Genomic DNA, 14,233 nt, shown 5'->3' with positions numbered 1-14,233 from the left:
GGGGGGATCTCCAGGGAGAGGGGCTGGGCGGGGGGGACGGGGAGATGGGAGGGGGTATATGTACAAGCGGGACGCGGCCGGCTTTGCAGGAGGTCATGGTGGATCATAACAACACACAACGCGTTGCGAGACAATTAAAAAGTAACAGTCCTTTGTACGCAGCGGGCGGAAACACCTCGGTTGCTCTCAGGGAGAGGGAAAGGGGGGAGAGAAGCCAGGAAAGGGGCTTGGGGGGGGGGAGAGGGACAGGGGCTCACCCCGGCGGTGGGGGTGCAAAGCTAGGAGGTGTTTAGCACGGGTCTGGAATACACACCTTGGTAGTAGGAAGGCTCTAGGGCCGAGGGCTCGATGCTGCTCCGGCCCGCCATGGAAGCGCTGCCCAGGGGCAGCCCGCCAGGGATGCTGGCCCCGTAGGAGGAATATTGCAGCGCCTGCTCGTAGGCTTTGAAGTCCAGCTTGTGCTGCTGCTCCGAGGAGGACATGAGGTTGTTGATGGAAAAAGGGTGGTTGAAGGAGTAGTGGGGATCGCCCTTGAGGTGGAGCTGGGATTCGTGGGCTAAGGAGTGAGGGGGGTGCGGGACGGAGGCCAAGGCGGGGACGGAGCTGATGGTGGAGGAGGCGGCCGAAGCCGAGGTCTTTAGCTCCGTGCTCGATCCGCTGTGGTCCATAGACTGGGGGCTGGTGGACGGGTTGGAGCTAGAGAGGGAGGTGGCGGTGTCCAGCTGCGCCGGTTTATTGTGGCCTCTGTGCAGGGGGGAGTTGGAGCTGGAACTGGAGGCCCCGGCCTGATCTTTCCTTCCCTCCTGAGGGGCTTTGCTGTTCGCTGGCTTCTCGCACTTGAAGCGCTTTTGCCGGCGGAGGTAGCAGCCGTTTTCAAACATGTTGCCGGAGTCGGGATGCAGGGTCCAGTAGGAGCCCTTGCCAGGCTTGTCAGGGGACCGGGCCACTTTGACGAAGCAGTCGTTGAAGGAGAGCGAGTGGCGGATGCTGTTCTGCCAGCGCTGCTGGTTCTGCCGGTAGTAGGGGAAAAGGTCCATGATCCACTGGTAGATCTCGCTCAGCGTCAGCATCTTGCTGGGTGCCTGCTGGATGGCCATGGTGATGAGGGAGATGTAGGAGTAGGGCGGCTTGGCGTGGGGGTAGCTCCGCTTGAATGTCTTGGCGTCCCGCGTCCTGCTGAGGTTGGACTGGGTGTAGGCCATGGGGCTCATGCAGGGGTTCATGCCGCCGTAGGGGCTCAGCCCATTCATGGGGGCTGGCTGGGCAGACATGGCGTTGATGCCACCGGGGCTCAGCGCCGTGCCCATGGCGGCCACGCTGGCCGGCATGCCGTTCACCGGCCCTGCCGAGCCCGCCGGCATGCCGGCCACGGCGCCAGGGCTCAGCCCGGCCCCCAGCCCCGTGTTGGCGTAGGACATGTTGAAGGAGCTGGAGGTCATGTTGCCACTCGTCGTCATGGTGTTCATGGTCATGTAGGTGTTCATGGTGTTCATGGAGCCCAGCCCCGAGTTCATGTTGCTCACGGGCACCGAGGAATAGGCCTAGGGCAGCGAGACGGAAAGAGGGGGTTAGAGGGGAGAGAGGCGCGGGCAGGACCCCGGCGGGGCCGGATCCACCCGTCCTGCCCGCACTGCCCAGCGAGCCGGGCGACCGTCCCGCCGCGGGACGCCGTCTGCTTCCCCGACCCCCGGGAAAGCGCTTTCCAAAAGCCACACGGAAAGGCCTCCGGCTCGATGAAAAGCTCTAATTCACATTTATACGTGTTTATAAACAGACACGGAAGAGGGGGGGCTCGCTCCCGACGCGCTCCCGTTCTACCGGCGTGCCGTAGCTTGCGCCGGGATCACCGGGGCGCGCGGACCGACGGCCTTCCCGGCGCAGCTCCGCACCCCCGCAGAGCCGGGCTGCGGGCTTTATCTGCCCCGGGAGGAGGTTTTCTCCCGGAGTATTCCCGTGGTTTTGCTGATTTTGTGTCCCGTCTCGCTAGCTAAACATTTAAACTCATCGGATTATTGAAATTTACGGGCGCACGCTGACTGCGCCAAGGAGAAATTCAGCTGCCTGCACTTTCTCAGAATAATCTCATGCATCTCTCCCACCCTGCACTGATTTAAATTTCTATTCTTACATAAGATGCGATAATGTCTTGTCGCAAAAAAAAACCCCACAAAACCCCCAACAACCCAAAAAAACAAACCCCAACCCAAAACCCCCAAACCCAACAGCTCACGTCCACGCATTTTATCTGCAGAAAGCTTCCCCCTTGTCTGCATTTTCTATCAAGTCAGTCTTTAAATTAAAGTTAAAAAAAAAAACAAACCAAACTTTCCCAAAGTACGAAAAGCCTGAACTTTCCCTGCCTGAGATTTTCTACAATTGCCCGACGCGCAGAAATTGTAGCACCCTACCGCATAACACAACTCTTAAAAAAAGAAGAACCGGAGAGCCTGAAATCGTGCTTTCCAGTACGGCATCTGATTTAACAGGAGGGAGAAAGACGTTCCCCGTTTACCTCGAACAAAGGCAATACGGCTAAGAAAAGGAGGTTTGGGCGACGGTTAAATGTATAAAATTCATTACTGTTCACTACGAATTCCACGAGCTTCTAAATGAGCTTTTAATTTAGAGGATCACGTTAATTCTTTGAGATGGTAGAACGCAGATGGGCTCCTCACCTTGCATCCGCGCAGTGATTCAAATTAAATAGCAGGAGAGGAGAAAAGATTGAGGCTAAAAACCAGCAAAAAGCCAAGGTCGCTTAACTTTATGTTTGTGGATAACGAGTAGGGCGAGGATAAACGGAGTCTGGAAACGGCACGTAATTAGGATGACCCTTATTTGCCCTTAGCCGACTTTCCTCTATTAAATGCGATGCCAGCAGGGTGACACGTATCTGCCTGTGCCCGCGTGGCCCTACGGGCGCTGTGTGCCAGCTCCGGGGTGCAGGGACGAGGCGTGGGGACCGCGGAGCCCTGTGTCCGGGTGTGCTGATGCAATGCCCGGCTGCGCACACCTAGGTGCCCGCCTCGCTACCACACTTCCTTAAAGCGGCTCCTTCCCAGGCGGGAATCCGAGGGGCTGCTGGCGGAGCCGCTGGGCGCCGGCGTCTCCCGGAGACGGCCGCTGCAGAGCCGCAGCGGCACGGTGCGACCCGCGGGCCCCCGCAGGGCCGAGGCGCGCCGCGGGGAGGGCTCCGGGCGCTTCCCCGGCTCTCTCCTCCGCCGTAGGTGTCGGCGCTTGGGCCGCCTCTCCCCCTTCCTTTGCACCGTGTTGCCAAACGAGCGCGGGGGGCGGAAGCGCCTCCCGCGGTGCCGCGGGCCGGGCCGGACCGGGCCGGGCCGGGGCGGCGGGGCCGGGTGCGGGCCCCCGCTCCCGCTCCGGCGCCCGGGGCCGCTCTCGGCAGCGCCGCCCGCCGGCCCGCGGCAGCAGCGCACGCCGCAGGCAGCCCCTCTTGCGAAGTACGAACGAACGGCTATCTTCTGCCCCCCCCCCCGCCTTTCTTCTCGCTCGGCTTTAACAGGTGAGGCCCCCGGCGACGGCGAGCGGAGAGGCCGGCGGGGCCGCCGAGGAGCCCGGGGAAGGCGCTGCCCCCGCCCCGGGACGCGCTGGCGGCCGGCTCTCTCGCCCCTGCCATCTGCCGGGAAGGAGCCGGGGGCCGGCAGCGCGGCGAGTCCTCTGCCCCGAGCCAGGAGTTTTCGGGGCGCTTTTGTGCGCGCCGCCAGCGGAGATTACGCCTTTTAGACGAGATCGAGGGCTGCCCCCGGCCCCCCGGCCCTCCCGGCGGGTCCGCAGCCCCCCCGGTGTCCCTCCGAGGCCCGCCGGGGCTCTCGGAAGCCGTGTTTTCCTCGGGGAAGACTGGCCGGCTTCAGCGCCGGAGGGAGGGGGGGAGGCACGTTTGCGCTGGCAGGATCTGGAGCGCAAACCGATTCCTCCGGTTGCTGCCCCCCTCCAGACCCCCAGCCCTCCCCCGGCCCCCCCTCCCCCTTGCAGAGGGGCAGCAGCGGAGCCAGACCCTGGGATTGACTCACCTCCTGAGTGTCGGCGTAGTAGCTGTTCCAGTCGCTGGTTTCATGCCCTTCCATTTTCACAGTCCCTAACATTATGGAGCCAACCTGCCCGGTGTAACCATCCAGCCCTCTTGCAAGTGAGCGACGGGCAGCAGGAAAAGAGCCCGAAAGCCCGACCTAGCAGGAAGCCAGCTCTCAGGAGGGGCGGGGGGTGCTGAATTCTCCTCTATAACCAGCCAAAAAGGAGGCAGGGAGCGGTGTGGGGCGAGACAGTTGAGAAAGTGAGGAAGTGCCGGCTGGGATGTGAGTGGAGTTGAGCTGATGTGTATCTTACGTCGCAGAAGTACCCACCTCCTCCTCCTCCTCTCCCCATTTGTCCGCCGCACAAAGGCGTTCGCACCTACAAAGCCGGAGATGCACCTGCAAACAAGGCAGTTCCCCTCGCCTGCAACTCCCCCCGGGGCGGCACTTTATTTGCAAAGCGGCGTAATTGGTTTAAGCTTGTGGGGAAAGAAGGAGAGACAGAGGTGGGAGAGGGGGAGAGAGCAGGAAAAGGAGGGGGGGACGACCCACCCTTTCAGATGGACAGGACGAATGCTAGGAGGGATGGGTGGAAATGAAATGAGGTAGATAAGGGCAGGGCAGGCCCCTCTGTTTGAAGAGAATGCGAAAGGCCATCCAGCCTTAAACCCCTGAGATTAGGGGCAATATTTACTGAAGTCCAGTAGATGCTCTTTTAACTTGGTGGCCCGGACGTGCTCCAAAGTCCCGAGTCCTGCAGTCCACAGGCTCCCCCCCGCTCCCGCCCCTCACTTCAAAGCTGGTTACCGCGCAGGTACCTCTGCGCCCCCCCCGGCCCGGCCGCGGCCCCCCCCCCGTTCCCAGCGCCCTCGGGGCGGGGGACCGGCCTCGGCGCTCCGGGCTGCGAGCAGGAGGGCTCGGCTCCCCGCTCCCCAAAGCCCCCCGGCCCCCCCCCCCCCCCCGGGCTAAACCTAGACCTTCAAACGGGGCTGCCGTCCTATGTAGGTTGGTGATGGTGATAGTTCTTTTCTGGTGCCTTACGTTTAGAAACCATGTGAGTCACCGCGCTGAGACATAACACTAGAGGCACCCAATAAATGCGGACAGAGGCTTGAATGCGGATCCACCGATATTAACCTCCACTTGGCAAACATCAGGTGAGTCACTGGAACCATTTTATATCTTTACTGTAGAAAGCCTCCAGGCCAGAAGGCTCCCTTGGAAAGCTCCAGGCACCCAGGAGCAGCAATAATAAATAGCGGGTATCTCATTACCGACTTCTTCCCCATTAACCTGATTTCTCGCAAAGAACAGGGGAGGAGGAATCTACACGGGCTGGTAAAAGGTAAAAAAGGGCAACACCGATAAAAAAATTGACATTGGACAACATTATTATGGAGGGAATCTCTCAGTCTCTGCAGACGGATCGAACGTCCTCTGTTTCTGCTCCTGCCCTGTCCGACTCTTCGAGCTTATGTCAAGATCATAGACTTTTCTTGGGTTTCTCTGCTCTATCCTTTATGAAGTTGCTCCTGCCGAGCTACCAGCACTTTATCACCTGATAGTAAAAAAACAGACAACCCCAAAAAACCCCACCCACCAACCAACCAGCCAACCCCCCCCCAAACCCAAATAACTTCTCGGGCAATGGGAATTTGAAGGTGAAATAAAGTTTCTTGGGATTTTGCAAAAGGCTTGCGTATCATACCACACAAACTAAAATACACATCTGGGTCTGAATTTCTGCCTGGCATGTTTATCGTCCAGCAGGATCACAGTTGCTTCCACAGTGATTTGTCCTCGAGTGATCTGCGAAAACATCACCCTCACAAACACGATTTTAAAGTTCCTTATACAGAGACCCAGGATTCAAACGAAGAGGTACAGCATATCTCCACTTCCACAAATACGTTTTAACTTGTCCTCTAAATGTGTTTGCTGTTATCCCTTTCTTTGTTCTTTCCCTCCTCGTCCTTCTTTCTTTAAATCTGGCAACAGAATCAAGTCAAATCCTCGAAACAAACAAAACTCTGGAATCAGCAGACGACAACAAGGGATGAAAATGTGTCTTGAAGGAAATAAAATAGATAAAAGCACTGGATTAAACCCCTACTTTCTCAAACGGTCAAACTGCACCCACGGAAATTGGAACAAACCCCAGTGGAAAACCTAAGAGGTGTTAAAATTGCGGTCTTCATGTATGCACCCTCCCTCTTTCACTAATGGCAGGGGTCTGTACGTCTGAAAACAGAGACCCTTCGGTGGTGGCTTGTTCATTTCAGTGCTTGAGGTCCCCACAGAAGTACGGCTGCGTGCGGCGAGGCCGGGAGGGGTGCCGCGGTCCCAGGGGCCCCGCTGGCGGCACCTCCCCGCCGGATGACCTCGGGGCGGTGCTGTCCCGCTTCCCAGAGCCCAACCCCGCGGGAGCAACACCCGCCGGGACGCCGGGCGGCCCACGCAGGGCTCGCTCCGTCCCTGGAAAAAAAGAGCAGGCACGAAGCCGGCCCCGCTCCTCGGATGCTGCTCCGAACCTTGGAGGCGTTTCGCCGGGCGGAGCAGACGTGGCGCCCGGCACAGCCGCTCTCCGCGCCGGCCGGCCCCTCGGGACGCCCCCGCCGGGATGCCCGCCGGCCGGGCCGGGCCGGGCGGGGAGGGGAGGTCGGGGGTTGTGCAAAGTCGCAGCGCCTCCTGTTGTCCGGTTGCGGCTCGGGCTCGGCTCCCTCTTCCCAAGGGTGCTCCCAGAGGTGAGAGCAGAGGCGGGCTCCTGCCTGCAACCTTAGAGAGCCTTTCGGCTCGGTGTGCAAACCGGCAAGCCCCAGGCAGAGTTAGCCGTTCCTGGAACTCCTTTCAGCCCGGGTTGCTGTGTTGCAGCCCCGGTGGAGAAAAGCCTTCCTTGCGTGAAGAGGAGGGTCATGAGGGCTCTGCCCACCACCACGGGAAAAAGAGGGTATTTCGGTAGTTGCCCTTGCCCTGCACTTGAGCCTCTGCGAAACTCTAGTGTGGGATGCTCCGAGAGTCCAGCGCGATTTGTCCGTACCCTTTGCAGCAGGCTCAGCGGGAAGGGAGAGACTCTCCTAGGATGGATAGCAGCCGGGAGCTCTCCACACGCGTTTAGCTGCTTATGTGTTTTCTAGACTTGACGACGGCAGCCCTGGCCCGATTTACAGAGAGCCTTTCCCCAGCTCTGGTTAGAGTAGCGCCAGTTTCTGATCAAGCTGTACACTGGCTTTTTTCTTTTTTTCTTTTTTTTTTTTTTTTTCGGGGGAGCTGTTTGTGCAGCCTGGAGAAAAGCGCCGGCTGAGGTGAGCTGTATTTTCCCTGCCTAAACGGGAGCAGGGTCTCAGCTCCTGGCTCCACCGGTGCGCGCTGCCAAGGAGGCAAACAGAATAACTGACCTAAAAGAGGAAAGTATGCGTGTGTGGTTTGGGTGTGTGCGGAGCGGGGGGAGGACGTCCACGGGAGCCCGTGTTACCAGCTCTGGCAGTGAGAGCTGGGCCCCGCAGAGGCCATGCAGCAAGCGGCCACTTTTTGGGAAGCGCATCGCTGCGGGGTCCCGGCTGTCAGGCAGGGCCGAGGGGCCTCGCCCGTGGGAAGGGGCCTCCGGCAGCGCCGCCGGTACCGGAGCCGGCACCAGCGCGGCGCTGCCCACGCGGGGAGCCGCCACGGCCCGGGAGCTGCGCCCCTTGCCCAGAGCTGCTCGTGAGCGCCGCCCGCAGGTACTGTCCCACGCGTGGGGCGGGCGGCCGTAGGAATCGGCGGGGGCTTCAATTTTAACTGTGGAGCGCTGTTCCAGTTGGCTCTGGCGTAAGAGCTACTTTTCCCCTGGCAGGGGCAGGGCCTGCCGGCCACCCCTTCGGTTTAATTTGCAGGGTCTAAATTGATTTTGCCCGTCTCCTGGCCGGGAATCTCTGGCAGTGCTTGTGCGGGAAAGCTCGGGAAGGAGCCGCGAGGTTCCCTCTGCATCAGGGTGCCTTCCCTGCTCCTCACTGCACAGCCTTCTTTTCTTTTCCCCCGATCCGTCTCCTGCAGAGGGTCGCTGGTACCCGGCTTTCCGGGAGGGCCCGACCCTGCGCAGCGGGTCACCTCAAACGCCGTGGGACCCCTCAGCCTCTCCCTGTCCTTACTCATCCACCCCTCCCGACGGTGGGAAAACCCTCTTCCCGTCTGCTTCCGACCCGAAATCCTCCCCCACCCAAGCGGGCAAACAGTAACGGGGTGGGAACGTGCCGCTGCCCAGAACCGAGTCCTTCGGACGGGGTGGGAGCCCGGGCAGTCCTGGGCCGCCCCGGGAGCGGGGTCCGTGGCGGGCAGGAGCGCCCCTCGCTCCGAAGGGAGCCCATCGAGAAGGCGGCGGAGTCGGGGGCTCCTTGCCCTCCCTCACACTGGCAGAGCCGCCCCGGCTCTGCGCTCCGGCCGCGGAGCCCTCATCGAGAAGAGCCGGCGGGCCCCCCTCCCACCGCCCCGCCCGGGCTCCCGCTGCCCGGAGGCCCCCCCCGGCCCCGGCCCCCGGAGTTCACCGGCCGGTGCCACGCGATAAGGCGGCGTTTTCCTTCCTCCCTCTCGGGAGCAGCGCCCGGGCAGGTGAGGGCACGGCGTGGGGTCAACACCTGCTTCGGAGCCTTTGCTGCGTGAACTTTTCTTATCTCCGGCCGTGACGGCCAAGCGACCCCCTTCCCCCGACCGACCCGAGGTAGGAGGGGGGCACCCCCTGCCCCAGACTTGCGCGACACTCTTGACATAAAATGTAATACCGCACCCGCCCCAAAATACTCATGTATCAGACCAGCTGAAGAGGCACAAATAACGAAATGAAAAACTACGGATAAGTTAATATCCGATGATTGCAGTGATGAGAGTAAGGAAGCCTCCGTGTTTTTTTGTTTACTTTAGTGTAACAAAATAGTTCTTAACTAGGCAAATCATGACCCATTGTATACAATCACTTTATTTTTGCTAATACGGTTAGATGTGTGTGTGCTGTTCGCAGAACTCCAGCTGGCAGGATGCCCACGCTGCAGTGTGTGATTGGCCAAGTGTGTTTTACTTACTTTATGTAAAAATAAATGCACTTGATATTTCTCATTTGATTCAAGAGCAGCCATGTAGGTATTTATTTCAATTACTGGGTGTTTCATTTACGTTATGATTTACTGAAACATAAACAGAAATGCTTCTGTTGTGCATTTCAATCAGTGTGCCAATTCTTATGCAATTACTCGATATATTTCTGAAAGTTTTGTTTGTTTTAAAGGGTGTTTTGTTTTAAACTAGCTGCACTACTATGGCATGGAAGAAACAGTATCAGATGAGATGGGAATTCGATTATGCACAGAGATAAACACATGTACATCAATGGCACCCACTTTGTAGAATCTCACCCAAATTGCAAAAGTGCTATTTCAGGACATATACAGATTTTTGTAGTACACATATAAGGAAGCAAGAAAGCAAACTAAGGCAGTGAGTGCAGTTAATCTAAATAAACTGGTATAAGAAACAAAGCTTGGTAGGAGAGACACCTTTGCATGAATCCTAGAATTACTTTTTTGTTAAAGTCGCCCAAGTGACTTAATGGACCAAAGTCTGCCCTTCCCCTCCCCCCCAACAATATCTGCTACTTGAACAAAAGGTATTTCCACTCTCCATGAGTCTTGCTTCTCCAAAACCTGCAGTGAGTTCTCTGTGAGAACATCTGTTTTACTGATGTAAACCAAATATTGCAGTATTGGACAACAGATGCAGAGCTGGTCAACTCTTTGTAATCATGTCAGTGTAATACTCCAGTTCCTCTGCAAACTGACCTTCCTATGCAGAAGGTGGACTTGGTTTGGTACCTTGGATTTTGAGTGATGGAGAGTGGAGGAATGCTACTCTTCTTTCACTGCATAGCACCATATTTTCAAATTGTTTGCTCTGTTCCCCTTTACCTGCAAAGAATTATTCATCTCCCTGTCTCTGTCTCTGCAGCAGTTTTACAGAAAAGCATTGGGAGACACCAGCATCCATCATAAATGGCTTTCTTGGCTGGCTTCAGCTCTGAAGAATCAAATGTACAAAATCAAGGCTGGCTTACTTAAACTCCTCCCCAGGGAGCAGTTCCACAGCTTTACCCAGCTTGCCGTTCCTAGAGCATAAATGAATTCAGGCTGCATTAACTGCACATTTTCTTGAGCTGTATCAATATGGACAGTGAGCAATTGTGCGGTATGTGGCAGCATGATCACACATAGAGAAACACTGGCCATTTACTCCATCAGAGGACATACACTAACCTGCATATAGGAAAATGATGTTTGTCCTGGAAGAGGATGCCCAGAGGCCCTATGTAACACGTCCTGTAGTTTTACATTGAAATATGAGAATGTGAGTATCAACTGGTAACACCCTAAAATCATAAACAAGACCCATAAAATAGGATAGACAACTAGGGTCTATGGGAAAGAAGAGGAAGGTCTGGATTTGGTAACATTTTAGGACTCCTCAGGGGCAGCAGCTGTTCAGTATTTTGGAGAGTGGTTGGTCCTCCCAGCAGTTGGCCTAAGCTTCTGCTGCTGCTTTAAGCATTTCAAGGGTGAATCTCCCTGCTGAGCAGTTTTAAGGGAATGACATCAGAAAGGTCACTTAGGTCACCATGTGCCTTCCCTTCTGCCATCACGTGGGCTCAGTTCCTTGTGCAGCTACTGGTGAGACAAGGAAGAATCAGATTTAATTCATTCCTCCTCCACCCCTCCCCAGCCAACAAGGCAGCTGCCTAGGTACTTCTGCAGTGCATGTAGTTTCAGGTTTACTCTTTAGGTAGTGACTTAAGTTGAGATGATTGGGAGAGAATCCAACACCTGACCTTTCCTTCAGTTCCTCCAAAAGACAGAGATCCTCTCTTCCATCCCAACAATTTCATAGCTCATCAGGTGGCTTTCCTACTACCCATTGAACAAAAAATCATTTTCCCCTTTTCAGGATCAATATCTAGGAATATTTACTTCACCATCCATCCTATGCCAGAAATCCTTTAATCTTTTTTAACATTACCCTTAGAGGTAGCTGGAACTTCAGCCTCTGGAGATGCCTTTCCTCACCCTTTGCAGGGCATTTCCTTTTGCTGAAGAAACTGATCAGATGTGAAGATTTTTCTTGTGATTAAATGAGATTCCTGTGTCCCCCAACACTGAGTCTTCAGCTGTGAAACCTATGAGATCTACAAAAACACACATATATATCTACATCTATATATCCACAGTCAAGCTGTTGTCCTAAGAGAACAGAAGAGTTGAACTGGAATAGCTGACTGGAAAATCTGCTGTATTAACTGAAAGACAACGGAGAGCAGAGATAATATGATCAAATTTTAAAACTAAAGCAAGTAAAGGGCTGAGCCCAGCAAAGACTTTGGCAGGTGTTTAGCTATAATTTCTCCATTTATTGCTCACAGCCTTCTTCAAAGACAGGAGTGTCTCTGACCTTGTGGCTATAATAAAGGCTATGTGTGATAGGCTTCAAGAAGTAACTAACGTTATTTCTCTTGGGCTATGTAATAAAATGGCACATATCTGGAAATGTGACAGTTACATCATACTAAAAAATAAATCTGGCATTCATGATCACTCAAAATGACCAAATGATTCTCTCCTTGTAATGATTTTCTTATTATAAATATGGTTTTAAATAAAAGGGCTCCACCTTGTTTCCAACTTTTAATTTATTTTTATCTTGAATTATAAAGGAAATGCCATTATTTAAATAATGTGTTTCAATTGGGAGAGGAAAAAAAAGCAAAGCCCAAAATCATAGGAGGAAGAAAAATTTTAACTATTTCTGCTGGCATAGTAGTGGCAAATGCAGATATCTCACAATCATAATGGAGATTAGTAGACCTGGGTGTGCATATTTGTTATGGATCAAAGATAGGATATAGTGATTAGAAGAATGACAATGCTTTCAACACTCACAAAGGGATTGAATGTGTGATTTACAATACTAATTCCACAAAACCTTTCTATGGCTGCTTACTGCACAAAGCATTCAATACGGATTGATCACCAAAAAAACCCCAAAAACGTATTTCCTTCAGCTCAGCTGGATCAAACCCTTGCAACTAACCAAAAAGCTTTTCATTATTGACACTCTCAGATTTAAGAGATTATTTCCCCCCTACCTGTTTACTCCACTTTTCTGCTACAGATTACTGGCCCCACAGTGTAACTGTCAGAGAAGTTTGTGTGCTACATTCCCAGCAGCCATACTTCACAGTTCAGTATTTTAGCTTATAATTAATTGATTTTCTCTGAGAATTTATGGCCATTTTATATATATTTATATGTGGCAGGCATATTAAACCAAAGATGTTGATGCCCTGAAAGAGCAAACAATAGCCTGTAGCCTGAAGATAAATACCTTTGATTTTCTATTTACTAGCAGTCAGAAGCACAAACTCAGTTACGAATCTGCCGCTTGTTCTACTAGGGGACTTTGGAAAGTCATTCAGACTCTCTTTGTTCTAGCTCCTGGCCTCTAAAATGGGATAATGCTACTTGGGCACCATGGTAAAACTATTTGCAAATACGCTGTTACTCTTGCTAGAGCTATTGCATTGGTGAATAGTTTTGAGCAAGTGTACTTGCCATTTTGAGGCAGACTAGACTAGTGCTTTGGCTGTAGCACACCAAAAGGGAAAGAGTAGTATCCCCCAGCAGGGCTGGGGGGGCCTTTGGACTATTTTATGGGAAAAGAGTTTCACAGCCAGATGGAAAAGGATACCAAGGTGAGGCTTAGCATCTAGTGGCAAACTAGACGTAAGCCACAGAAGAACTAGCAAAGTAGTTATGCTCTTACTTTTCTTTTTCCTTTAAGTAATTGCTATTCAACTCTCAAAGGACTCCTTCTGGCATTTTCTGGAGAGCCCATACCAGGCTGTACATATTTTTGTATGTACCACACTGTCCTCATTCCTGATTGCCTAGATGAAGGTGACTATTGGCATCACCATTAATTCCTCCTGACTGTGCCCCAGTTTCTACCCAAAGCCTGTGGGGGCACTATGTGCATCTTGGTCTCATTCCAGCATGAACTTGGATCATGGCAACAATGTGCGCTGGGGGTGGGACAATTTAGAAGAAAAGAAACTGCATATTTTACTTTCTTCAACCAACTGAACAATTTTTTAATTTTCTTTCTTTCTAAAAAGGAAAAAACCCTTCCTTGTAACATTAATAGGCTAATAACTTAGATGATACAATTTATGTGATATTAGAAAGCTTAGTGCTCTGGTGAGGCCTAATTAAGAAAAATGATAATGTGTACCCAGGGACTGAACTTGCACAAGGTTTTCCAAATCTAGATCCATTTGCTAAGTATAAGGATTCATCTACTGATTAAATTTTAGACTTTGCAAGCTACAGAGATAGGGCTTAACCTGTTTAACTAAATACTTAATAAAAAAACACCTTCAGGCTTCAAGCATCACTGTGATCATTAAGAGAGGGGCACATGCTAATAATACATGGGGAAAGAGGAAAAAGCTTTCCCTGTTTTCCTGTGTATCAGAGACAAGAATCTCTGCAGCTGTCATCTCTGGAGCTCAAGCTGAGGATCTAGAGGATGTATCAGCAACACTTACTCCTGGAATGACTGCTAAGCAATGTGTGTGGCTTAGTAGGGGAAAAATACAGCATTTGGGATTTAGCTTGACATCAGGTCTCCTTGGGTGCTTACTCCCTTTGCTTACAAGACCTAGTGTCTAAATGCTGTAAACCAGGAAACATTTATGAACCAAGGCTTGAACCTTTCTTGCAAGCTAACTACATTCTCCAGGAGTCATCCCCTGGTCTGCTGCAAGCAGAACTGACAGACAACAGATGCAGGAAGATAACACAGCATACTCATTTTCCATTTTACCACAACTATTAACCTAAAGAAGAAACCCATGTCTAAGGATTTTTTCCTTCTTCCTAAGATTTTTTTGATGCAAATCCTTCTTGCCATTCAGCAGCTTCTTACTGGAACTTCCTGATGCAAATACCTCTTCACATGCAGGGCCTTTTCTTCCACATCCCACTGTGACTCCTGCAGAGAGGAACTGTTCTAGGTAAACACAATTGTTGAGGCTTTACTTACTGTTTAACTATTTTGAAATGAATCTGTTCTCTAGGCTTACAACTGCATTAAACTGCTAATGGGATTCATCTTCAATGAGGCAATCGAACACTTCA

General features: G+C 52.8%; 1 protein-coding gene across 1 annotated transcript; it reads right to left on the bottom strand.

The window, feature by feature from the left end:
- Positions 1-278: 278 nt before the first annotated feature.
- On the bottom strand, positions 279-4,100 carry FOXA1 (forkhead box A1). The gene is made up of 2 exons (XM_075031096.1): positions 4,029-4,100; positions 279-1,541 (listed from the first exon to the last, which is right to left on the bottom strand). Exons 1-2 carry the CDS (start codon positions 4,098-4,100, stop codon positions 279-281), a joined length of 1,335 nt encoding a protein of 444 aa, XP_074887197.1.
- Between the last annotated feature and the right edge of the window lie 10,133 nt (positions 4,101-14,233).

Source organism: Buteo buteo, chromosome 6 (assembly GCF_964188355.1).
Source record: "Buteo buteo chromosome 6, bButBut1.hap1.1, whole genome shotgun sequence".
Lineage (NCBI taxonomy): Eukaryota > Metazoa > Chordata > Aves > Accipitriformes > Accipitridae > Buteo > Buteo buteo.
The sequence above is the reverse complement of the archived record's forward strand: the minus strand, read 5'-3'. Positions and strand labels throughout refer to the sequence as shown.

Excerpts from the sequence above, each read along its gene's own strand:
- FOXA1 (XM_075031096.1), bottom strand. The coding sequence starts at position 4,100 with ATGTTAGGGACTGTGAAAATGGAAGGGCATGAAACCAGCGACTGGAAC. Across the intron at positions 1,542-4,028 it reads ACTACGCCGACACTCAGGAG|GCCTATTCCTCGGTGCCCGT; the intron begins GTGAGTCAATCC and ends TCGCTGCCCTAG.